The 26,266-nt window shown below is 56.3% G+C and overlaps 1 protein-coding gene across 2 annotated transcripts in view; it reads left to right on the forward strand.

Moving 5' to 3' along the window:
• The window catches only part of KCNC1 (potassium voltage-gated channel subfamily C member 1), a 42,140-nt gene extending 16,315 nt beyond the window's left edge, over positions 1–25,825 (forward strand). The window contains exons 2-4 of one of the 2 annotated variants that reach the window (XM_024731607.1): positions 15,855–16,788; positions 23,597–23,785; positions 25,761–25,825. In XM_024731607.1, coding sequence (XP_024587375.1) covers positions 15,855–16,788; positions 23,597–23,785; positions 25,761–25,825 — 1,188 coding nt within the window. Of the gene's footprint in view, positions 1–15,854; positions 17,720–23,596; positions 23,786–25,760 lie in introns of those variants that run through there. The other variant, XM_024731608.1, reaches the window with a different exon arrangement.
• Positions 25,826–26,266: the final 441 nt, after the last annotated feature.

Here is a 26,266-nt window from a genome sequence, read left to right on the forward strand (position 1 = left end):
TGAACCCCAAATTGCACCAACACAAAGTTTCATTCATTCACTCAGGCATTCATTCAATCAGCATTTGTTGAGGGGCCAGGAGAGTGGTTAAGAGCGTGCGTTCTGGAGTCACACAAAGCTGGGTTTCGATTTCTAACTCCATCACCTCCCAGATGCGTGAGCACGGGCAACTTCCTAAACCTCTGCGAGCCGCAGTTTCCTCCTTTGTGGCATTTGGATGGTAACCGCAGTAAGGACCCCAGCGGTGGTACAGGAGTCAATGAGACAGGGTGTGTGAGAGTGCTAAGGATGAGTCCAGTTCAGGGTGTAGCACACAGTAGGTGTCTTTCCCCTCACTACTGAATTCCTACTATGTGCCTAGCTCTGTGCTGGGAACTTTATTTAAAGCTGTGATTTCCAGAGGTGGCTGTGAAAAGTGGAGCCTGGTGTATAATAGGCCTGCAGCGAATGTTTGATGATTGAATGCATGAACGAATGAGTGAAAGCTGCGTCCAAGGCTGGCCGGATGGCGTTGGAGCTTCCTTCCCTCAGGAGGAATCCACCCTCACTGGTCTCTCATCCAGGCTATGTCTCTGGTAGGATCGAGATGTTCTTGAGGGTAACACAGGGACCCTGGAAGAGGAGCTGGAGGGTGTCTGAGCCACCTCTCGCTTTGCAGATGGGGAAATGGTAGCACAGTGGGAGCAGGCAGCAGGCATCATCCAGGCCAAACATTCGGCAGTCAGTGGCCAGGGCCCAGAGCTGCCACCCTGAGCCAGCCTAGCACAGCGGCCCAGCACAGTGAACGGTACTTGGTCCAGCCACAGCCCCTGAATCCCTGAGCCTGCTCAGGCCACAGGCCCCGTCCTGGCTTGGGCAGACACAGGAGTCACGCAGCCCCAGTCAGAACCCTGGCTGGGCTGTCGGGCAGGCTGGGGCCTCTGGGCTGGCACTAGACAGGGCTCCGTCCGCCCGCGAGAAGGGGCTGGAATTCCATCCAGCCTGGGTAGGAAACGGGCTTCAGGACTTGAAGGCTCTGTCACTGTTCCCTGCCTTTGAATAGGCCGGCAGCTAACCTGCCTGGGCCCTCTCCTCCCATCGCACCGCCTCAAAAAGAAAGTGACATTTCCTGGTGCTTTTTTAAGCCTGGGCTGGCTGGGCCAGGCCCGGGAGTGGGGTGGGGAGGGGGCGGGCAGCGCTGGGAGTCACACAGCCCGAGTCTCTCCTCACCTTGAGTGATCGCAAGGCGCTGGGAATAGACATGGCCTCATCTCCTCGCCATGTGCCCCAGATTCCAGATTCTGCACTCCAGGGCCCGCGTGCGGGTTTTGAATTCCACATTCCCACGCCAGTTCTCTCCCCTAGGCAGGACTCGGGCTGTTGAATTCCACAACGAGAGCCTTTAGCTGGCAGCCTGCTGGGAGGGGAGGCCATGTCTGGCCCTCTCTGAAAAGGAACTTCGTGCCCTTGTGCCCACTCTCCTCATCCACGTTCACGGCCGGTGGGGATGTCTTTGTGTCCACTGACAAGAGATGAATGTGATCGTGCCTGCTGCCTGTGTAGACATGAGTCTGCTGTCAATGGGTGTACCCACTGCCAGTGTAGACCTGGATCTGCGCTCAGTCACTGCCCATTGCCAGTGTAATGCACAACCTCTGTGAGGAAGGAGCCGATGAGAGCACAGCTGAATGATTAGCGACTGCATCTGTGGCCAGGTTAGTCATAGATGCATGGATAGAGATTATCCTTTTCCCAGGGTGGCCACACATCTGCTGTAAGTGTGGCCAGTGCTGGTGTAAACATGGGTCTGAAATCAACAATTGTGCGCATCGCAGGGTAGAGGCAGATGTGGTATCGGTGAGTCAGTGTGCTCTGCCCGTGCAGGCGAGGGAAAGTAGACATCGGAGGAGGGGTCGCTTCCTAAGGAGGCTGCGGGAGTAAACTTTGTGGTACCCATCATGTAGGTGGATGGGTTGAGACAAGCAGACACACAGGATGGGCAGCTGTGTTCTTGCTTAGCTGTGCTCCTGGTTCCCGGGGAAGGGGCCCCTCTTCCCCGACTAGTTGGAGGGGGGGCAGTATGGCTGAGCGAGAAGGCGGGGCCGGTCCTGGTCCTCAGATCCAGCCACCTCATGGACCTTACACGCTAAGGTCAGAGAGAGACAAACAACAGAGATGAAAATAAGAAAACTGGAGGGTGTGACGTGCCAGCGTCGTCTAACTGGATACTTAGAATGGGTGAATGTTACTGTATAGGTTGTATATAAAAGGTATATGTATATTGTATATAAGTTATACCTCCATAAAGCTGTGGAAAAGTTAGTGTTCAGAGATGGTACGTGCCTAATGGGGGAAAGCAGAGGAAGGAAAATCCAGTTAGTGCGGGGCGCTGGCTGAGATTTTAGAAGGGTCAGAGCGGGCCTCGTGAGACGGCGAGGGAATGAGCCATGAGGATGCGGGGAAGGGGGCGCCGGGCAGAGGGAACAGGCGGTGTGAGGGCCCTAAGGCGGGCATGTGTCTGATGTGTTTAAGGATCGTGTCTGAGGAGGCGGTGTGGCTGGAACATGTGAAGGGGGACAGTGATAGGAGAGGAGCTCGGAGGGGAATGGAGGACCTGATCACGTGGGGACCTGCAGGGCGTTGCATGGACCTTGGCTTTTCCTCCGAGAGAAATGGGGACCCAGTGCAGGGTTTTGAGGAGAGAAATGGCACGATCAGATTTACATTTTGAAAGGATCACCTGGCTGCTGTGTTGAAAACAGTCCTAGAGCACCAGGAATATTGGAAGCCGAGAGACCAGTTAAGATGCTCTTAGCAAAAAAAAAAAAAAAAAAAGATGCTCTTAGTGTAATCTAGGGGGAGCTGATGATGCCTGGGACGGGGTGGTAATAGTGGTGCTGGGAAGTGGTCAGATTCTGGATTTATTTCAATCTGAGCCAAGAGGATTTCCTTATAATTAACTGTGAGGTGTGACAGAAAGAGCAGTGTCAAGGATGACTCCAGAGTTTTTGGCAAGAATGTCTGGGAGGATAGGGTTGCCATCTCATGTGATGGAGAAAGCTGCCAGCGGTGGAGGTGGTACAGGCGCTCAGTTGACGTGCTGAGTTGGAGAGGCGGCTAGTAGACCTCCACCACAGAGACGCAAGGGAGCTGGATGATGGAATCCTGAGTTCAGGAGAAGTGCTGGACTGCAGATAAATATCTGGGAGTGTGCAGTCAATGCTGTTTGAATAGGTGATAGTATTTAAGCCTTCAGACTGGGTAAATCGATAAGGGAATGAGTATAGATGGAGACGAGGCCCAAGGACTGCACTCTGGGGCACCCCAAGAGTTAGAGGCTGGGGACAAGATGGCACAGGACATCAAGAAGGAACAGCCAGTGAGGTGGGAGGAAAATCAAGAGACTGCAGGGCCCTAGAAAGTGTAACAAAAAGGAGGGAGTGATCAGCTGTCTCAGATGCTGCTGATGGTCAAGGAACGTGAGGACCGGGAATTTTTCCCATTCTTTCTGCCTAGAATGCTCTTCCTTGCACCCTGCATTTCCCTAGTGACTTTTACCCATCTTTCCAACCTCTGTACACTTGTCACTTCCTCGTGGGAGCCACTCCAACCCCAATACTTGTTAAAGGCCCATCGAATGCCGTGTGCATTCCCCTCAAAGCCCTCGTCCCTCATACAGGTATGTATTTGCTTGTCTGGTTATCTGATAAATGTCAGTCTCCCCTGCTAGGAACTGTGGCTGTTTTTGCTCATTCTGTACCCAGTGCCCAGCACAGGCCTGGGATAAGGCATAAATCTTTGTTGGAGGGAGCACAGGTGGGCAGTTAGCTGTGGTCCCACCTGGGTTGTGTCCACTGCCCTCCCTGATCTCTTCCTCTTGGGGTCATCTTTTTATTCCTCTCCCCCCAACACACACACACACACACGCACACACACACACACACATATATATACACACACATGCACACCCTATGGGGAGTCGGGACCCTTGACTCGATGCTAAAACATAAGTGGGCACTGGGGGGAAATTTCCCAGTGGATTCCTAGTGGACACTTCATGGAGCTTGGAGCCTCAGTTTTCTCATCTGCCAAATGGGGGCAATCAAAGCTGTCTGGCTGATGGCTCAGCTGGTGTGTGTGTGTGTGTGTGTGTGTGTGTGTGTGTATGGACGTGAAAGAGATTTGTAAGTGGAAGCCCTGGAGTGTGCTGGTTTTAGAGTCAGAGAGACCTGGTTTCAAATTCTACTCATCACTTCCGAACTGTGCGGGGTTTGGGTTTTTTTTGCACACGTCTTAACCACTCTGAACCTCAGTTTTCTCATCTGCAAAGTGGAGTTAATGACACTTCCCTTGGGGAGGTTTTTAAAGATAAATGAGATCATGTTTGCAACAGTCGTCATTATTACTTTATAGCAGAGGTCAGTGAGGCTCAACAGAGACAAATATTCCCGCTACTGAGGTGGTTGTGAGCATTGAAAAGGGCAAAGTGTGCCATCCATGTGGCCACGCACAGTGAGTGCTTAACAAAACCAGGCTCTGAAACAGCCCGGGGAGCTGGCCCAAGAAAAGGAGTGTGGACGGAAGCTGGCGGAAGCCTGGTGCACAGGAGGGATGGCTGAGGGTGGGTCCCGAGGCCCATCTGCAGGTGTGGGCAGGGCCGTCAGAGGGAGAAAGGGGAGTAGGTGTGTCCTGGTGACCCCAGAGGGCAGAACTGGGATCACTGGGAGAAAGAGGCAGGGAGGTTGTCTTAAACATGAAAGAAATGCATGTCTGGAGTGCTGTCCAAAGACAGAATGTGGCCTCGGGAGCTCCCCATCGCTGGCGGTCACCTGAAGAGACGTCTGCTCAGGGTTACTCCAGAGGGGATTATTGAACTGCCCCCGCCTTCCTACTCACTTCCTCATCTGGGAGTCTCAGTCGCGTATTTCTTACTCCAATCTGTGGCACAAAGATGTTTGAGGCCCATGAGATACACATACAACAGACTCCTTAGAAATAAAGAAGAAGATAAAAGAAAAAATAAGACTCGTATAATGAAGAGAAGAAATAGTGATACCCCAAAGCCAGGTAAAAGATTGGTCTGGAACTGAGCATTAAATTTAACTGAGCTCCCTAGCAGTCAGAGCGAAAGAGGAAATATGAAGGGTTCCATAAGTCATCGTTTACCATAGAAAAGTAGACAAGCATGTCAGGAAACAGTTGACACAGTTCGAAGTCCTAAACTAGAAGAGGAATTTCCTGTGTGGAATACTGGTATTTCTCCGAGTTTCAGATGCTAATGGGAGAGGGTGTTCACTATCTATTTTCCAGAAGGGAGTCTCAGGTCACAGGAGTGGGTGGGAAGTTGGTTCCTGATGGCCCCTCCTGGGACCCTGACACCCAGCCTTCCTGGCCTGTGGGACCACGCTCCTAAGGCACCCAGCCTTGTGGCTGGCTAAAGTCGAAACGAAGCTGGAGCAGGCATGTCCATCTCACGGGGCACAGCCAAGCCGACTTGCACTGGGGACATCCTGCCTGGCTGCCTAAGGGGCCTGGGGGAGGCCTGAAATGCAGGGCTTTGAAGTAGGACCGATCCTGCCACTGAGAACCTCTGAGACCTTGGGCAAGAATCTTCTCTTCTCTAAACCTCAGACTTGTCTGAAAAGCAGTGGTAACAGCAGAACTTACCGCCCTGGGCTGGTGTGAAGTTTAAATGAGACGATGCACAGAGAGCCCAGGAAGCAGGGCTGCTCGAGACCACGCAGCTGCTGTTATCAGCCTCCCTCTTGTCGCTGGAGTAAGGCCGGAAAGCCCGGAGCTCATCGCGTGACCTTGGGTGTCCTTTCCCATCAAGCCTCATTTCCTCCCAGCACGAAGGCCGGGGGTCACGTGGAAGACCCCATGGAAGTGGGCATGTTACGTCACCCTCGCCCTGGGCAGCGTGGCCCTCGCCAGCTGGAGACTGCAGTGCGGGGTCTGGGACCCCTGGGTGCACGGCCCCGGGAAACAGGCTCTGCGGGCTGTGCTGTTGGCTCTCACGAAGCTGTCATTTGCTCCTGGTTTGCTGTTTGCAGGCAAGTGGTCACAACAAGAGCAGAAAAAATTAGGGGAAAAAACCCTGAGGTTAGACACATTTCTCCCTTTAGCTGTTGCTGCTGCCCCTTGCAGTCACTCTCCTACCCCCAACGATTTGGGTGGAAAAAAACCCAAAATGCTGTGTTTGGATTTTTGTGGAGGGAAGCCTTGGCCCAGCTCCTGGAATACCAGTGAGCAAAGGAACTGGCAGTCTTGGGGTTTCTTCCTGCCCTAGAATTCCGCCCTGGATCTGGGGAAGCCCTAGACACCTGGCTCCCCCAGGCCCTTCAATAGTGCCTTACTTCCCGGACTGTGTTATTATTCCTATTATTGTCCACATTTTAAGAATGATGGGATTGAGTCTCCAAATAGTGACTTGCCTGCAGTCACACCGCCAGTGGCAGAGCTGGGATTTGAACTCAGGTCTCTGAAATCAAGCCCAGGACTCTTCTCCTTCTGCCTTTGCCGCCTGTTTCCCAGGCCCTAAATGTGGTCTCAGGCTGACGAGGTCCGTTATGTATCAGAGCTGCCAGGCAGTTGGGTCTTATCTGGCTTCATGGATCCCACGTGCCAGGATGGGGCTGGCGGCCTCAGAACGCCTGAGGACACAAATTAAAGGTAAATGTCTGGTCCCACCCACAACTCTGGGTGTGGCCAAGGGCCCTGCATCTGCATGCCCACTCCGCGGTGCTCCCCCAGCACACTGGCCTCTGCCCGCTCCCGCCTCCTTCGTGCCCCACCAAACTCCCCCAGGGAGGGCCTCTTACTCTGGAGGCTCTGCCTCCATTTCCCCGTTCCTTCCAGGGCGTTGGATTAGGCCCCCCGCCACGTTCTCCTTGTTGTTAAATCCAGAGACTTCTCCTCTGACCCCATCCCACTGGGTCCCTCAGGGGCCATCCCTCAGGAAACACCCTTCCCCTTGTCCTCAGGGACCAGGACTGGCCCTCGGAGGGGCAGACTGGTCACCGTGCTGCTCGGCCAGGCCTGCACAGAAGCGTGGCCTCGGCCTCACTCGTGCCACATGGCTGAGCGTGTGCACGGGGTTGCTCTGTGAAGGACAGTCGTGTTCTTTTGTGACGCAGGGGCGTGTCCGCCTCAGTCTCCCGGGTGCCTCCAGCTCAGCAGTTCCGTGACTCTAAGATCCTGGCTTTTTTTACATCTGAGGTGCTCTGATGCGGAAGGTGCTATTGCGATGGGAGAGGGCCGGGTGGGAGGGCCCACTGAGGCGAGAGGTGGCCAGTTTGTAGGGATGGAAGCAACGCGTACAAGCACCTCCTTCTTACTTTCTCTGTGTTGTTTCATCCCGTCATCACAACCAGCCGGGAGGCAGGGAATGTTATTCACCCCTTCCCTGTCCAGGAATGAAGGCTCAGAAAGGGGCGATGTCCAAGGTCACCAGCCGAGCTGGGCCCCAAACCCAGGCTGGTCAGACCTCAAGGTCCAGCCATTTCTGCTCCAGCTGCTGCCTCCTTTGACAGACAGACTCGTGCTGCTTTTGACCCAGGATCTAGAAGGCAGGCGGGACCTGGAGAACAGAGAGGCCTGGGAGCGTGTGTTAAATGAGCAAAGGCTCAGAGGCCACCATGATGAAAGCCCAGAACTGACGTTTCAGGAGAACCTGACTCTCACCCCTGCTCCACCCTGCAAGCTCCATGACCTTGGGTGGGAGGCTCTGCCTCCATTTCCCCATTCTGGCCACAAGGGGCGGCTTTTGGATAAAGAACCTCTGAGGGCCCCTCTGTCTTGCTGCTCTGGGTTTCTAATGACTGTTTCTCTAAGTCCAAAGTACCATCAATTCAACTATGCCATGAGCTAAATAACAGCATGTTGGGGATATGAGAAGATATACTATTTTAAGGCTGTGTATATTTTATGACATTTTCATTTCCAAAATGTGCATCTTGGAATGAAAGCAACACAGAACCTCTGCCACCTCAAAAGTTGCCAGCCTAGCTGTTGACGCAGCCCTTTTTGGATATGACCTGGGTCTGGAATCCAGAGAATGAATTCAGTGAAGGGGGTTGTTGTCCCACTGGAAAAGTCTGGGCTCCCTGAGGCCTGGGCATGGCCTTTCCTGCCCTTGGTTCCCCCACTACCCAGGCTACAGCACCCGGGACTGAGGGGGTAGTGCAGTAGGATGAGGGGATTCCCATCTGGGCACAGCCCTGCCTCCCTGTGGCCTTCCCTGGGCTGGTGCAGTGGCCTTTAGCCCACCTCCACCCTGTCTACCCTTTTTCTCTCAGTCTGAGACAGTCCCAGGGAAGGGGCACCACCCGCCTCGGCTAGTGTGTGAGGGACCATCTCTGGCATGGACAAGGGTCATGGTCTTAACTCAGAGAACACATGTCCAGAGTGCCCAGTCAGACCCTGATTCTCCTAGGAGATGCACATACACACACACACACACACACACACACACACCCCACCCTATACATGTCCCTATACACACACACACACATTACACCCAGGCATGTCCCTATACACACACACCATCATGCCCCATACATGTCCTTATACACACATCACACCACACATGTCCTTATACACACACATCACACCCCATGCATGTCCTTATGCACACACACATCACACCCCATACATGTCCTTATACACATACATCACACCCCATACATGTCCTTATACACACATCACACCACACATGTCCTTATACACACATCACACCACACGTCCTTATACACACACATCACACCCCATGCATGTCCTTACGCACACACAAACACACTTCTACCACCTATATGAACCACATACATCACACACAGTGACCGCTTACATGAGCCTCTGGCACATGCCTAGAGTCAGGTGACACACCTTCACCATGTACACAGCTACTCCACATTTACACACCACCTCTCCCCTCCCCCACACTCCCCTCCCAGCACACAGACCTTCTACACGGCATGTTCTCTGCACACACTTTCACACACTCCCGCTCACACCCTCCACACCATGGGAAGCACCTCCCACCTGCTGCTCCCTGAGCTGCGTGCCAAAAGGGGACGATTAGTGTGAAGGAATGGGGTGGAGACCTGGATGCTGGACAGATTGCTCAGGACACAGCCAGGCCTCTGGGGGTTCACGCGGAGGCATTTAGCAACAGACCAAAATGGGACTGGACCCCAAAGACCCCTCCTGCCCCCCCATAAGCTATGATGTGCTCAGCATGCCCAGCCCAAGGAAGTCCACACGAGTCTAATTCAGTTTCCAAACTCAACTCGACTGACAATTTATTTAGGCCAATTGGCCATCCCTCCTGCTCTGCATCACTGACTCTGCATGGATTAACTCAAACGCTGTACACCCCCGCTGGGCAGACTTAATTAGGCAGAAAAACTGACCTGAAGCCTCTAGGGGCTTGGGGCCTGGACATGAGCCAGGGCTCCCCTGATGAGCCCCATTGCCTACAGCCTCAGCCGGTCTCAGAATCCTCAGAAGGGACCAAGTCCAGCCCTCAGTGTACCAATGACGAAACTGAGGCCCAGAGAGGGGAGGTGGCCTGCCAAGGTCATGCAGCGAGTGAGCCGCCAGACCAGAATGTTGGTCCCTGCACCACATTACAGCCATCACCTTGCTCCTGGAACGCCAAACTGCAAGAACACAGATCCCCGCGGTGAACCCCTGAACAGTTCCAAAAGACAAGCACAATTTTCTAAAGATGACTGTGGCATAAATAATTTATAATGAAAGTCATAGCACATATTGGTCATTTTAATAGACAGTAAATTGCCTTTCTGATTTATGGTTTCAGGGGTGGGGTTATGGTAAAAATAACTTGGTGATTTATAAAATATCTTCTTAAGTCAACAGATCGTTAGTAGGTTTGTCTGACTTTACAGCCAACAGCCTCACCACCCCGGTTACCATAGAAATGGGATGCTTCGCTCTGTTGCCATGGCTACCTCTTTCTAGAACACAATTGGTGGGTCTCTCACAGTTTGATTCTGGAGAAAAAAAAAAGAAAGAAAGAAAGAAAGAAAAGCCACACTACCAGTTTGGGGTTATGCTGCACCGTCAGGCTATCTTGCCTGCGTTGTCTTGCAATTTCACAGGGTGGCCTCTGAGGTGTGGCCAGGCTGGGTGACAGTTGGCCCTGGGCTGCTGGGCCAAGCTCCCTTTGTGCCCCCATTAGACTAGAAGCCCAGGAGGGCTGGCCTCCCAGCTGGCCTGGGCCCTGGGTGTGGGGCGCTGCTGCTGTGGTGGGCTGAGGGAAGGGGACGGGGTCCGGCAGGTGGCAGCACATCAGGAAGCCGGTGGGTGACAGGCAGGTGTAGAGATGGGAGATCCAGGAGCTGGCACTGTCTGGGCAGGGAGACAGGTGAGGGCATCAGGGAAGGCTGAGGAGGCTGAGGCGAGACGAGCTGGGGCTGCCGTCCTGCGGGAGAGACAGACACCGAGTCAGTCCCACCCAGCGGGGGTGAGGTGGGCAGGGGAGGGGCCCGCTGTGCGGCAATGCCTGGGGTCTGGGGTGTTTGTAGGAGGTGCGCCGTGTGGTGACCGTCCTTGTGCTCCGAGTGCATACGCACAGGCTGCGAGGGGGAGCTATGGGGCTGCGCGCCTCGTGGTACAGCGCCTGGGTGCTCACGCTTGGTGGGCAGTGGTATGTTTCAGTACGGTCCGTGCGTCCCTGTGTCTTCTGTGCATGTGCGGTCATGCACCACAGGGTGGGTACTTAGGTGACAGGTGAGGCACGTGCTCTGGGTAGCTGTGCGTGTCTGTGGGTGACTGTCCTCTGGGTGACTGGCGATTGGAAGGCAGACAGCTCACATGGGGTGCAGCCCCCGGCCCTTGACTGCAGCCCCTACAGTCCTGAGAGTGACAGCCCAGGGTGACTGCAGAAACGGCTTCCAAGGCTTGCTACCTGGGCCCGCCAGGCAGAGGTTCCCTCCCCGTCAGCATGAGCTGATCCCGGGAACTCCCCATTCCCGTGCCTGTGCACCCACCCCCTCCCTCTGGCTGATCTCCCCGAACTAGTTGTGGTCATCTCTCAGCCTGTCCTCTCTGGGTCTTGCCAAGAGGTGGGCCAGGTAGGCATGCAGGCTGAGCCATCCAGGGCTGCTGTCGGCATTGCCTCCCTGAGCAGAACGGGGCAGCCTCCCCGGCCCTGGGGCTGCCGTTGCCCCAGGTGCTAGCAAGCCTTGGGCAATGAGGCCCAAGACCATTTCAGGTGTGCCTGGGATCCAGCCTGTGGATCCAAGTACCCTGGCTCTCTCCGTCACTGGGGACAGACATAACCTGCCCTCAGGGAGTCCAAGCTGTGGGTGCCAACCTCCAAGATGGAGCCATCCACGTATAATTAGGGCTGGCTCTCCATTGTGCAGAGCTGTGTTGTTAGCCCCCGAGAGCTTTGGTACCTCTGGTGGTGGACAGAGCTTAGATTGTGGAGCCAGATCCACTTGCATTCAAGCCTCAGTTTCATCACCAGCCTTAAACCTTGGTTTAGTCCCTGAACCTCTCTGTACTTGGGTTTCCTTTTTGGCGCAATGGGGTACGACCACCTGTCTCACCAGGTCTGTGGGAGGATTAAAGGCGCACAGTAGGTCCTCAGCCTTGACAGCTTCTCCTTTCTCCTTCCTGGCTCAGCTTCCCTGAGGATGGACAGGAGGGCGCTGGGGACTCACCTGGCTGCGGGCTCTTGCTTTGGCTTTGATGCGCTGGGGCTGACCTGCTAGTCACTGGGCTTAGGAGACTGTGGCAGTCTGAGCAAGCCAGGGGCACCTTCCTTCACAGCCCCCCTAAGGGCCCACTTGGACCCAGATGTTGCTGGGGCCCTGCCTGTGACAAAGGACCAGGTGCACGGGCTGCGGAGTCCAGGAAGGCACCCAGGAGGCCCAGGCCGGGTAGGAGGCCTGGCTACCACCTCCCCGGCTCCCCTGGGGAAGAAGTCCTGGTGTCTGGCTCTAGGCCTGGCTGCTGCTGCCCACCCCCCAGCCCCACTCCTAGGTCACTGGGGCCCAGAGAGGAAAGAATCTAGACGGGATGGCCATTGCTGGCTGAGAACCAAGGATTTTGTCTACCCTAATTTTAGAAGACCTGACCTCTTTCTGGGCCTCAGTTTTCCCATCAGAACCTGTCCTGTGAGAGGAGCAAATGGGACGAGAGCTCTGAGGGCCTTTGGGGGCACCTGGGAGGGAGGGAGAAGGCTCCGGGGACATCAGTGCCCTCTCTGAGCTGTTCCCGTGAGACTCCGCAAGCACTAACAAGTATGAGTCGGAGACAGGCTCACTGCCTCACTGGAGGGGGATTTAGACATTCCTTGTTGGGGAGGGGTGGTCCCTGCATTTGCTGCCTCCTAAGGGCCCCAGCTGCCAAGACGGAAGTCTCACCGGGAAAGGTGTCCCAGGAGAAGGACTACTTAGTGGGGCACCGATGGACGGATGGGTTTTTCCATACGGAGATCGGCAGGAACACCCTGGAGGCAGGAACAGCAGTGCAAAGACATGGAGATGGGGTGGGGGGCGGTCAGATATAGCAGACAGCTGCATGTGGCAAGAATGTTGTGTGCAGCAGGGAGGGGACCCTGGGAAGTCGATGAGGCCAGGGCACAGGGAGCCTCATGTGCCAGGCTGAGGAGTCAGGGCTTTTCTCTGTGGGCAGCATGGCCAGGTGGCAGACAGTGAGCTGGGATTCCAGCGGTTGCCCCCTCTGGTAGCTGGGTGGAGGCTGTACTGTACTGGGCGTGGCCGAGATTGAAGCCTACAACATGCTGGCTTTGATGGCAGTGGCCCCATTGAGAGAGAGTCCCACGTGAGTCGAGCGGACAGAGGAGGATAGCTGTGGGATGGTTGGGGAAGCGGATGCCATGGCTGATGGGGCAGGGGGAGGGGCAGTGCCTCCTGCCTTACACCACTGGCCAGGATCAGGAGCCCAGGGGCACAGCGGACCCTGCCTCTTGGCATCCCTTAGACACTCACAGTGTGTCTCTTCCTCCCCTCTCTCAAAAAGGCCAGGGGAGCAATGTGACCCACCCCTTGGGAACCTGGGCTGTGAATTCCAAGCTCTAAGACGGGGCCCTCCAGAGGGAATCTAGGGCCAAATACCCAGCATTTGGGGATGTGTTCTTAGCTCCAAGAGCTTTGACAACTGGTGATGGAAAGAGCGCTGGAGCTGAATAAACCTGGATCAGAGCTGGTGACCTCTTCCAGTTGCTTCCACTTTGCTTTCCTGGTCTACCTCTGTGGTGTCCCAGGTCAGCACTATCTGGATCCTTAAAGAGCTGTTTCTGGAGTCAGAAGACCCAGTTTAAGTCCCTGCCTCACCTTGTCCAAACCCCACCTGCATCACAGGGCTGAGGGGGCTCACCTTTTCAGTCCACTGCATTGTACTTGTCTCTGTGTGTGTCCTTTACCTTCAGCTGTGCAGGGGCCTCCCTGGGGGTTGGGCTGAGGTCTTATTCCACTCTGTGCTGGGCATAACCTGGTGCCTGGTGAGGAATGGAAGGAAGAAAGGATGGATGGATGGATGGATGGATGGATGGATGGATGGGTAGGTGGAAAGAAGGAAGGAAGGAAGGAAGGAAGGAAAGAAGAAAGAAGAGAAGGAGGAAGGGATGAATGAATGAATGCATGATGGATGGAAGAGAGGGAGAGGAAGGAGGGAGGAACAAAGAAAGGAAGGAATAGGGGGAGGGAGGAAAGAAGGATGAATGGATGTGTGGATAAAAAGGAGGGAGAGAGGATAGAAGGAAGGAAAGATGAGTGGGTGGAAGGGAGGGAGAAAGGAAGGAAGGAGGAAAGGGAAGAAGGAAGGATGGAATGATGGATGGAAGGATGCATACGGGTCACACTTGATAGTAGTCTATCTAGGACAAAGGTTCTGAAAACTGCACGATGCTCTAAACCAGGAGTATTAGCATGCCATAATGAGTGGCTTGGGCAGATCACTTCCTGTTTCTGGGCCCCAGACTTCCCATCTGTAGCATGTAGTGTCTTGGACCAGATAACCTCTAAAGGCTGCTCTTACTCTGACATTCTAAAATGCTGATGCTGACTTTGTCTCTTCCCCTTTTCTCTCCCCTTCCCCCAACCCGAAATGTGTCTTGGAAGGTCAACGTAGTTCTTGTTTTCTGGATCTGTGCCAGGTTGGGTGCCAGGTCCCATGGCCATGGTCAGCCCAGACAGGGCCACCACCAGGTGGGGAGGTGCATCAGTACAAACTAAAGAAATTGCTAGAAGCAGCATGGCTGCCTCTTGTGGCAGATACAGGGTGGGGCCTTGGCACTCCTTGAAGTTTTCTATGAAGGCAGCTCTGGAGAATGAACTTGCCACCCATTCTAGACTATAGCCCAGAGCTGCCTCCAGGGAGAGGGCCTTGCACTGACCATGGTCTGTCTTGACAGGCTGGGCGAAGGGGGGTCCAGAGGAGAGGGGAGCAGTGGGAACATGACCAGCTGGGCCCCTGGAGGAGAACCCCTGGCCAGGGGTTAGTGTTCCAGGGACCTCGACTGGAGGCTGTAAGAAGCGCCCTTGCCTGGAATTCAGTCTGAGTAGGAGGGTTTGAAGCTCAGATAGCTGCTTGACTCTCTTTCCTCGGGTACCCATGTCTGCTGGGGGCCAGAGAAGCCCAGGGGGTCATCAGCTGGGGCCACCAAACCAAACCAAAGAGTCTTCTGAACCTTTCTCAAGGGGCTCAGGGCCAGAGCAGGTGGTTCTGGACAGGCTGGGTTAACCTGGCCATCTCCTTCTCACCAGGGAGGGGGTCTGGAAGAAGCAAGCGCCCACATATGTTTGGAAAGGCTAGCGCCCCAGCAGCTTCTTCTTCCCTCCCACCCACATCCCTACCCTGGGGCTGGCAGGCAGCAGTAGGAGAGAAGCAGATCCTATGGTTTATGGTGCCTTTGAGGACCCCTGGTCCAATTCTTCTCCTGATGCCTGAACCTGCAACACACTATCTCTGACAAATGACCACTCAGCCTCTATTTCAGTATCTCCAAGATGGGGAACTCACTTCCAGGATGGTGGTGTGAGTTCCTGGGATGATAGAGAGAAGTGGGTAAAAGAGGTGTGCAAGGCCCTGGGGCAGATATATCTTTTGCAATTCCGCATAGGATAGAACATGAAGAGACCACATGAATGAGGTACAGATCCACAAAAAAGAGAGTGAATAGACTAGCGCAGGGACGAAAGAAAGATGGGAGACGTGGCCTCTGAGGGGCCTGCCTCCACCATAGCTCCTCCTTCTCCTTTCTTTGCCAACCTCTGCCTCCGCCACCTAGGTCACTTTTATTAGTTGGCGTGGGGGGGAGTAAATGCTTTAATAAATCACCTCCAGATCACAGTGCCTTAAGACAGTAGAAGTTTATTTCCCACCCATGTATTTAGTGGCTGTCTTTCTTTTCAGGGACCCAGGCTGCTTCCTTCTGGTGGCCCTGCTGGCTTCCTGGGGCTTCAGCATTTGACTGGAAGTTGGGGGAAGAAAGAAGGCACGGAAGGTTGAGCAGGAGGTTTTGTGAGCCAGGCCCGGCCTTAGCGCACTGTCCGCTGGCCTGAGCGCAGTCACGTGACCCCACCCAGCCCTGAGGGAGGCTGGGAGATATGGTCTAGCCGTGCATCCAGGAGGAAAGGAGAGGCATTTGTGAAAACAGAGCAATCTCTGCCACAACCTCTTAACCCCCGAGCCTCCTAACCCCATGCTCCGTGCTCTGAAGAGGGAAAGGTGGCCTGTCAGCCTGGCCTACGTCACGAGGGGCATCCTGTAGGCATCTTCCACAGCCCAGCCCCTGACTGGACCCAGCCCAGAGGCACCCGGGGTCTCTTTGCTCTGGGGGGAGGGCCTCCCCTCTGACACTGTGTGTTTCTCCTCCACAGTATGTGGCCTTTGCCTCCCTCTTCTTCATCCTGGTCTCCATCACCACCTTCTGCCTGGAGACCCACGAGCGCTTCAACCCCATCGTGAACAAGACAGAGATCGAGAACGTTCGGAACGGCACGCAAGTGCGCTACTACCGGGAAGCGGAGACAGAGGCCTTCCTCACCTACATCGAGGGCGTCTGCGTGGTCTGGTTCACCTTCGAGTTCCTCATGCGCGTGGTCTTCTGCCCCAACAAGGTGGAGTTCATCAAGAACTCGCTCAACATCATTGACTTTGTGGCCATTCTGCCCTTCTACCTGGAGGTGGGCCTGAGCGGCCTGTCCTCTAAGGCGGCCAAGGACGTGCTGGGCTTCCTGCGTGTCGTCCGCTTCGTGCGTATCCTGCGCATCTTCAAGCTGACCCGCCACTTCGTGGGCCTGCGCGTCCTGGGCCACACTCTCCGCGCCAGTACCAATGAGTTCTTACTGCTCATCATCTTCCTGGCTCTGGGCGTCCTGATTTTCGCCACCATGATCTACTATGCCGAGAGGATAGGGGCGCAGCCCAATGACCCCAGTGCCAGTGAGCACACCCACTTTAAGAACATCCCCATTGGCTTCTGGTGGGCCGTGGTCACCATGACGACGCTGGGCTACGGAGACATGTACCCGCAGACGTGGTCCGGCATGTTGGTGGGAGCGCTGTGTGCGCTGGCGGGTGTGCTGACCATCGCCATGCCCGTGCCCGTCATTGTGAACAATTTCGGGATGTATTACTCCTTAGCCATGGCTAAGCAGAAACTACCAAAGAAAAAAAAGAAGCATATTCCACGGCCACCGCAGCTGGGATCTCCCAATTATTGTAAATCTGTCGTAAACTCTCCACACCACAGTACTCAGAGTGACACATGCCCGCTGGCCCAGGAAGAAATTTTAGAAATTAACAGAGCAGGTAGGAAACCTCTTAGAGGCATGTCGATCTGACCTTTCACCTCCGCCCCCTGTAGCGATGATTCCAGATTCAGTCAGACTGCTTCCTTAGTTCCATGGGTGACCCTGGACCCTGCGCTCAGTCTCGAGGTGTGGAGTCTGGGGGCCCAGGGAGATGCTGGGCAGCCGAATTCACGAGGCAAGAGCCTGCTAGAACCTCACTGGTGGCCCCCCGTAAGGAGGTTAACATGCTGGTCTCGTGGGGTTCTGAAGAGATGACATGGCCCGCGAGGTTGCTGAGGACTCTCTTGGCAGGAGCCCCGGGGGCACTGCTGCTTGGTGGGCAGGAGTGGAGTATGAGTCGCTGACTCAGGCCACTGACCCAGTGTCGGGGCAGGGCGGGGGCGGGTGTGATTCGGAAATGCCAGACAGCTGCTGATTTGGTCTTTACACGGCTCCCTTCAGGCCGTGCGTGTGTGGCACAGATGGTGCATGGGATCTGGCAGGAGGGTCCCTGCAAAGGCAGCAGCAAGGATTCTCACCCCCGCCAGAGCCTGTCTCCATAGCTGAGTAGCATTCCTGCTCTGATGCCGGCTGCCTAGCTCCAGGCGCGTCCTGGGAGACTCGCCTCTTGCCCTCCGTACGTAACAAGCTTACTTACCCCACAGCATGCGGAACCAACTCATCTTCCACCACCACTCTAGAGTTTAGCGTTTATCTTTAGGAACCTGTTGGAGTGACTCTAGCTTTCACGTTGTCTGTTTGGGTTGATGGTCAAGTGGGAGTTTCCGGTGGCCTTCTGATGGGAGCGGCTGGTGAGCGAAGGACTAGAGGGGGCCACCACCCGGCAGCTTAGATGAAAGCGCTACAGACCAGCAAACAACCTCCCACCCAGAGTTCTCCCCGTTTCCGGCGGTAGGGACTGCAGCAGCAATACACGACATCCCAACCAGTGTACGACCACTTTCCCGTGAATTCAGTGGGGGTCGGGGGGGGGAGGGGTCCATGAAACAATACTAGTCACCGTGGGATATATTCTAATATTCCATGGCTAGTGGTTCGTTATGGGACTATCTCAGTTTTATGAGAACCTGCACATAGCACATAAAGTTGATCATGGGGCTCTGGTCCGAAGATATAAAGCCCATAGTCTACCTCTACCCATGGAATACCATCGACTTATTCTGTGGACACAGGGATTTGAAGGCAATGAACGACCCAGAGAAGAATGACAACACCGAGCTAAGAAGGAGTGCCGGGGCGAGGAAGGCTGAGTCAGTGATAGGTGGCGTTTAGTCTACAGAAGACACCCCTGTGCCCAGGGCAGGCAGGGGGGCTGTAGGCTAGCTCAGCCCTAGAGGAGCAAGTGCCCCCTGGCCTGGGTGGCCTCCCCCAATGGGTGATTGACTCTCCCCCGATGGCCCCCACCCCCATCCTACTCCTGATCTGGCTTCATCCCACAGCTACGCTGCCCAGAGCAGTACCCCCAAGGCCCACTTCTCTGTCCGTGGGAACTTTCCAGCCCCTTCGCCTGGCCCCATACCCCTCCCCACTCCCTGGGACTGCTGTAGGCACCTGAGAGGAACGTGGCTAGTGTTCTGGGCTGGGCCAGGGACTGGGCAGGGGTCTCAGAGGCTGGAACAGGGGGACCTGGCAGCGGGGGCGGGCTGGACTCCCCAGCCAAGGTGTGGCTCCTGCTTAGCAAGGCAGGCATGGGCCGAGGAAAGCCCCTGCCCCCGCTCCTGCTTTGGGTTAGCTATAGCCCTTCTGTTCGACCTCAGGAGCCACCATCATGGCAAGGAAAATTCCTGGGGCCCTAGGGGAGGGTCTGGGTGAGCCTAGCCCCCCAGCTTCACTCCAGGCCCCAGCAGGAAGAGCTCAGCCTGAGTGGCATCACCATGGCGCTCCTTGGCCCTCTTTCACATCCTCCCAACGCTGAATCTTTCGGGATCGGTGCCTCAAATATGGGTGCCCCGGGCCCACCTGTCAAGGATCCCTCATTCACTCCAGTCAGGCGCAAATTCTTCAGTACTCCCAGACAATGCCAGTATTCTCCATGTGCTGAGGGCGTGCATGCACGCACACACATACATACATACATGCACACACACGCGGAGTGCAGATGCGTGCGTGCTGGCAGGTACACCAGCTAGTCACAGGACACAAGCCCTCTTGCCATGCCGCAGCAGGCCTGTAAAGCCTGTGCACTCCTGTTGGAGGCCCTGGGCCCCACAGCCGTGGCAGCCCTGCTCCTGGGAACCTCCTCGCTGCAGCCCCAGGTCTCAGGGATCCAGAGTGTCCTGGCTTGCACGGTCTCTATGGCTGAGGAGGTACTTGGGGCCCTTCCGAGCCTGCCCTCTGGAGCCCAGATGCCCAACTCCACCTACCTTTCTCCCTCCCATCCCCAAACTCTGCCCCGCCCCCTTTCCAAGTTCTCACGCTCCTGAGGGTGCTGTCTTGAGATCCCAGACCCCTCTGAGCCTCATACCTCACCAGAACACTCCTCCCTCTGAAAGCTGGTGTGTGAGACCCAGGTTATCTATCACCAAGAGGGTGTGTGGTCCTTAGGGGGTGTCTCCTCAACCCGGCACCCCTGAGTCCCTTCCCATTTGCCTCCTTTCCTGCTTGCAGCTATGGTCCTAGGTGGGCGTGGGGTTTGGGTGAGTCGGTGAGTGAGTGTGGGGGAGGCCAGAGGTGAGGAAGGCAAATGTGGGGGAGACCGGACCCTACAGGAATGGAGAGGTGAGATGCAGCCCCCCCGGGCCTTTCCAGTCTCATTCCACACCCAAGGGCAGTCAAGTGGCCTCAGCAAGGGCTGGGCTTCTCCAATTCCACTTTTAGAACCTGGGTTGGGGCCAAGTGCAACGTGCTGGGCTCTAAGGGCACCCCCTACCTCCAGGGCTAGACCCTTGGGACTCAGGCAAGCCATCCCAGTCATGTCAGCAGCACCCTCCCCTCACCTCCACCTCTTGGTCTCTCCTGAAACCTCAGGTCTGTGTGTCTGTGAGGGATGATCTGGTCTCCTCTGTACCATGGCTGGCATGGCGTCTGTTCAGGGGATTTGTCTTGGCAGGGGTTGTAGGGCCTCACGGGAGGATGCCAGGAGGGCGCCCCTATGGTCAGGGACTGCCTGGGACTGACAGCCCAGGAGGAGTTGCTCCTCTCCCAGAAGGGGGGTCCCTCCCCCATCTGCAGTCGGGGGCCCAGACCACCTCCTCTGGGCAGTTCGGAGTGCTCCCTCTGTCCTGCCATGTGCATTCACATGTGTCTCGTCCATTCCTGCTTCTGTGATGTGGGTTGGTCCTCTGGGGTGCTGCGTCTGGGGCTGCAGGGTCCCACCATAGGTGAGCAGCGAGGGGGCTGGCACGGGGGATGGGTGGTGGCCAGGCCCCCCTTCCTGCCCATGAGCACATAGAGCAGCAGTGAGGTCCCGAAAAGCCCCTGCCTGGGCCCCCTGGGAGCTACCACTGCAGCCTCTGGGTTCTGCCCTGAGCTGCCTGCCGAGTCCAAAGCGCCCCTGGCCCCAGCCCTCCACCCCTCCCCTCCTGGGCCAGGAGTGGTGTAGCCCCCAGGGCAGGGGAGGTGGCGGGGATTGGGACAACAGTGACCAGGAAGGGTGTGGGCAGGGCCCCTCCAAGCGGGCTGACCGAGTTTCTGCTCAGAGGCAGGGCCAGGGTGGGCAGCGGGAGCCCTGAGTGGGGTCGGTGTGGCCCCCAGGCAGGCGGAGGGGGAAGGAGCGGAGAAATGAGGGGCTCTGAGGGCCAGGCCTGGGTGTTCTTTTCTGTGTTGTTCACATGCTCTCTCTTTCTCTCTCTCCACTAATCATGTTTTTCTCTCTCTCTCCTCGTTTTGTTGCATGACTTGTGCCGGTTCTCGTGACTGTACTCTGCTCGTGTCTCTCACAGACTGTCCCCAGTTAGCCTGGGACTTTTTCCCTGAGCCCCAGGCTGGGCAGCCCCCTCGGGGCTAAACCCGAGGAAATTCCCAGCCACCCCTCCCACCCCGCCCCAGCCCTGCGTGAAGCCAGCGTGCTGGCTCAGGGCCGGACATCGGGTTCTCCTTGCTCCAAAGTTTAAAAAAAAATGACCCTCTCGCGGACGCTCATCTCTCAGCCCATTTCAAAGCCTGGAAACCATCTTCGTGAGATGCTGCCCATGCTGCCATTTCATCATCACAGGCCCTCGGGTCTAGTGGGGGCCAAGGGGCCCTGGGCCAGGGGAGGCAGGGCTCCCAGCCTCCTGGGGAGCAGCTGGGAGCCGAGGGGCCTGGTGGCCATCTCATCTAAAGGACGGGGTGGGGGCCGGAGGGTGGGGAGTCTTGGGTGGGCTGGCACCTCTGGCCTTTTCCACGGCTTTCCCGGGTTTGGAGAGCTGGCCCCCCTGGGTGGTCTCTCTTCCAGCCCCCCTCTGGAGCTGGGGAGGGAGAACGTTCCCAGTTTCCGAGAGCTCACCAAACTGCGGATTAGCCAGCAGCCCAGGGAGGCTGGCTCCTTCACAGAGAGGGACATAAACGCTCCGCCCACTAGCAGCCCCAGGCACAGCCCCTTCTCAAAGGCCTTCCAGGGAGGGAAGGGTGTCCAGTTCACATCCACCCAGGGATCCCTGATGGCTGCCCCCTGGCTGGACCCCTGCAGGAAACCAGCCTCAACTTTGGGTCCTCTAAATGCTGTGGGAGCTGGCTGCTCCAGGGGCACAGTGCTGGGGGGCAGAGTCAGATGAGGGGTCTCAGGCTCCACCACCTACCTCTGACCCACCCCTGGGTAAGCCCTGCAGGCTATAGATACCTCCACTGACAGACGATGGCCAGTAGAGAGACAGCAAGTCCTGGCTCCCCTCCCAGACGGAGACGCTGCCTGGTAGGACTCGCTGTTTTCCCCTTGAGGAAACTGTGTGCAGGGTGCTGTGGGCCCCAACTTCTGCCCCCTCATCTACAACCTCCTCCCTTAAACTTCCCTGCCCTCTCCCCAGAGACCCTTGGGAGGGAAGACGGGACAGCCAGACTGGGAGGCAGAACCGGGCTTGTCTGTGCGCACACGTGTGTGCCCTCAGACACACCCCAAGTGCTAGGCAGCCCCCAGACCCCAGAGAGGCCCCAGCCCCAGTCACGTGGTATCAGAATTACCTTGGTAACTGGCCTTTCTGGTTCAGAGTAAATTGGGGAGTGAAGCCCCTGGGATTTGTCAAGAAACACACTGTACGTGAAATGCTTTGCCATCTTGTACGACAGACTTTTTTTTTAAGTTCCAAAATTATGATGGGATTTTTTTTTTTCTTGGATTTGCTTTACGAATAAACCTGATTGGTCCATTTCTCTTTTGACTGCCTGCCTCTTTGTAGTGACATGATATGTACACGGGCCGTGATCCCACCCGCGGGCACGCTGAGTGTGTGCACACGGAGAAGGATCACTTCTGCGTGTAGTTACATGATGTGAACAGGGTCATGGAAGAGGGTCAAATCGGGTGGAGACTGTCTCCAGCTTTTTGCCCCTCTTTAGTCTTTCAGAGGGCCTCCCCGTGTGGTCATGCCCCTGTGGGGTCTGTCTTCCCTTGAGGCTGTCACCCTAGAGGAAGTATTTGAGGAAACCACAGTGCCCACCCTGGAGACCGAGTCGGCGCCACCTTGGCCAGGAAGAGTCTGCTTAGAGAGCAGAGAGCGTGGGGCAGGCTCAGTCCCCGAGAGTGATGGGCGGGGACAGAGGCCGACGGAGCTACCTCTGCCAGCTCCAGAGGCTATCACGGCACTGCTCCTGGACTTGGGAGAGGGAGAGCTCCCTGCTCTGGCCACGCTTCACCCTCACCAAATGTGCCCCAAACTTCCTCCCAGGTTCCTTCTCAGGCTACTGCAGAGGCCAAGACTCGTCTTTCCCACCCGAGTCCATCAGCCACTGTTGTCTTTACACATCCATTTGCTCTGCTTTGCGGGGGATGCTGCCAGAGAGGAGACAGAGGAATGGGAGCCCCTCCCAAATCCTGGCCGCTGTCACTGCCTCATGCCTACATTCCTGTTGCGCCTGTGCAAGCTGACTAGGATTGCTTGGGGCAGAGCGGGGTGGAAGACACTGGCTTGGTCTGTGTGGCGATCAGAGTGGACTGAGTGACCAGCTTAAGTCTGTGTGGGGATGGAGCAGATTGAGTGGTCATACTGGGTCTGCATGGGGGACCAGGAGACTGTGTGACCAGGCCTAGTCTGTATGGGGGATGGAGCATACAGAGTAACCAGATTGGGTCCATATGGGGGGATTGAGTGATCAGATAGGGTGTGGAGGGGGACTGTGTGAAGCGAGTGACCAGAGGGGATCCGAATGGGGCCTGGTGTAGAGCCGATCGACGGGGTCTGGATGGGGCCAGGGATGCCTGAGCAGCCAGCTTGGATGTGGATGGGAGGCAGCAGGGCTCTGGTTGGCAGCGGAGGGGTCAGAAAAGGCTGCCTCTCTGAGTAGGAGTGTTTCTGCGTGTCTGTCTGTCTTCTCCCTGAGCTCTGTGTCTGGCCCTCTACCCATGACTGCATCCACACCATCCTGTCTCATCGGCCCCGCCTTGGACCTGGGGCCCGGCCCCCAGCACTGCGCTTGCTGGGCCCATCACCAACTCATCTTTTTGCAAACTTTGAGCAAACCCAGGAACCCTCCTCCCCAGCACTATGGGCAGCCCAAGGCCTGCCTGAATGAGCCGGGGACCCCCAGCCTTGTGCCTCCCTCCATGGCCTGCTCGCTTTTCCATCCTCAGTTACCGGCTGCCCTTTGCCGATGCCCTACTTCTGGCCTGTTCCCCCCCCTCCCCCACTAAACAGTTTTCAGTGTCTCAATAGCTTCTGCTTATATGTTTGAAGATTCCAAACTGAATGGGGAGGTGGCGAAGGCCGCGCTGGCGAACGAAGACTGCCCCCACATAGACCAGGCCCTCACTCCCGATGAGGGCCTGCCCTTTACGCGCTCGGGCACCCGCGAGAGATACGGACCCTGCTTCCTCTTATCAACCGGGGAGTACGCGTGCCCACCTGGTGGAGGAGTGAGAAAGGGTATGTAGAGGAGGCTGCCTGGCACCCCTGCAGATGGGTGGGCGGGGCGGCGGGCAAGGGGCGCTGAGGGGCCGGCAGGCACACTGAGGGGGGCAAGGAGCCCCAGGGTCGGCCCCCGGAGGTCTGAGTCCCAATGTTGTAAGTGGGATGGCAGGCTGGCGGAGAGAACCGGAGGTCCAGGCAGCTGTGGGTTGGAACTGAGCTGAGAGGTAGGAAGGGACTTGGGGACAGGCTGGACAACTACAGCCCCCAAGGCAGAGGGGTACCCGGGGATGTGGGAGGAGCCTCAACTCCCCCAGGCTGCTCTGGCAGATGGCAGGTCAGACCCCAAAAGTAAAGTGATCTCCCCTGTCCCTTGGTTGAGGAGGGCGACGGGGTGGGCCTGGTCTGACCAGGACCCTGTGGGCTTAGCCAACCAAGATCCATGTTCTGAAAGTGGCATCCTTTAAAGAGAATCCACAGACCAGTGGGAGGGGAGGCATGAAGAGAAAGGTAGCTTCAGGGCTTGGAGGTGAGGCCAGTGTCCTTGCAGAGGTAAGGTATGTGCCAGTCAGAATACTGCTAGTGGCAGACAGAGAACTTGCCAAGAGAAGGTGGTTACGGAGGACTCTGTGCAACCCCTTCTGTCCCCAGCGCCCGTCAGCCATGGCCCTGGGTGTGGTCAGCGCCCCCTTGTGGTTGGTGAAGGCTGAGCCCCGTGGCGGTCTCTGCTCAAAGTCTCCTTGGATCGGACCCTTATCTTAGGCTGACCCCCTGGGGAAAAGGCTTCCACTAGCGCTTGAGCATGGGCTGCGGAGAGGCTTGGGGTGGGGGCCCAGCGCACCTTAGCTCCATGCTCCAGGCACTGGCCAGGGCCTGGAAGGCAGAGGAAGCCATCCTCGGCACAGCGGACTGGCTGGGCGGCTCATGCATGTGGGGAAGCAGCTCACAGGCTCACACGGGGTGCATGCTGACCGGGGTGAGCAGGCTGGGCCAGATAGTTGGTTTTTTAGAGCAACAGTTGGTGTAGCCGGTGGCCATTCACAACTGCTCCAGTGTTTGAAATGGTTCAACAATATGCAAGGAGAAAGCATAGAACTCAGAATAAAGGGCAAACCCGGAAGAGGAGAGGCAGCCCACAGGGAGACGGGGGAAGTCCTTCTGGTCACTGGTGCTTAGTGTGCTCACCCGATCCAGGCTGGTCCCTGCTTCCTCGCCTGGCCTGGAGGTCCCTTGGACCCCAGTGTGGCATACCACCCCCCGCATGGTGCTGCATGGCAAGGGGGCTGCTGGCCCCGGGGGCGGGCCCCATCCTTGGCCTTCCATGGATAGGCCTGATGCTCCCCTTCACAACTGGCTTTTTCCCAAGTGGAGGCTCTAGAAAGCCAGGAACTGGGCAGCCCAGGGGGTTTCAGGGGATGGCAGGTAGACCATTCCCAGTGGCTGTGCTCTGCCCGGTAAGGTCTCGTGGGCTGCCTGTCTCCTTCATCTTGAATGTTGGATTAATCTGTGTGGCCTAAAAGAGCAGACAGGAGAGACTCTTTACTGGGCTTCCAGAAGCCCAGGCTGTGTGGGACAGAAGCAGCCTGTAGTGGCCAGGGAGTCCAGTGGCAACCACTGTCCACAGGTGGTACCCACTCCGCAGTCCCACAGAGGTACCAAGGGTGAAGTGCCCCCACCAGCATCAACCCGGCCCCGCTCTCATGGAGTCATGACAGCCGCCGAGGACTTGCCTTTCTCAGGATGATTCCAGGCCGTAAGCCATGTGCAGGGTAGAGAAGAGTTAGGAGCTTAACCCGTTCCCCCAGGAGGGAGAGAAAGAGGCGTGCTAGGCTGGCTCACTGCATGGGAGAACCAAGCCAGCTGGAGAAGAATCTGCCTGCCTCTGCATGCGGCTGTTCTGTCTGTCCTCCTCCTTCCGTAAAAACTAAGTACCAAGCGGGATGGGAAAGCCAAGAAGAGAAGCTCAAGTGTTAATTGTATTCTTTACATACAGATCTTTGCAAAGAAAGCCCTGTCATTGCTAAGTATATGCCGACAGAGGCTGTGAGAGTGACTTGACCAGGCGGCTTGGCCCAGGACACTGGTGGCTATTAAGCATCTGGGTGGACCTGCAGCCCCTCCTCACCCTCGGACAGAGTAAATTCACGCCATGCAGGTTTGCCGGACGAGTCCGAGTGGCCCAGGCCTTGTACTAGGACGGACGTAGCTTTTCTACGGCCAAATGGTAACTGACTGTAGAGGATTTGTTTTCCTTCTTTTCATTTTTTAAAAATTTTATTTTATTCGGGGAAGGGGTGGGATGGAAGGGTTCCTTAGCATGACTTGCATGAAGTTCAACAGAAAAACCCAGCAATCCAAACCCACCAATCCCCTGCAACTGTATGATTACCCTAAACCACGACAACAACGAAGAGAAACAAGCAAGAGTCCTCTATTTTCTTTCAAAGCGCTTTCCTTTTATACATGTTGTTGGAGCCAAACTGTAAATGGCATTTGGTA

The sequence above is a fragment of the Neophocaena asiaeorientalis genome, unplaced genomic scaffold (genome assembly GCF_003031525.2).
Source record: "Neophocaena asiaeorientalis asiaeorientalis breed wild unplaced genomic scaffold, Neophocaena_asiaeorientalis_V1.1 scaffold571, whole genome shotgun sequence".
Taxonomy (NCBI): Eukaryota; Metazoa; Chordata; class Mammalia; order Artiodactyla; family Phocoenidae; genus Neophocaena; species Neophocaena asiaeorientalis.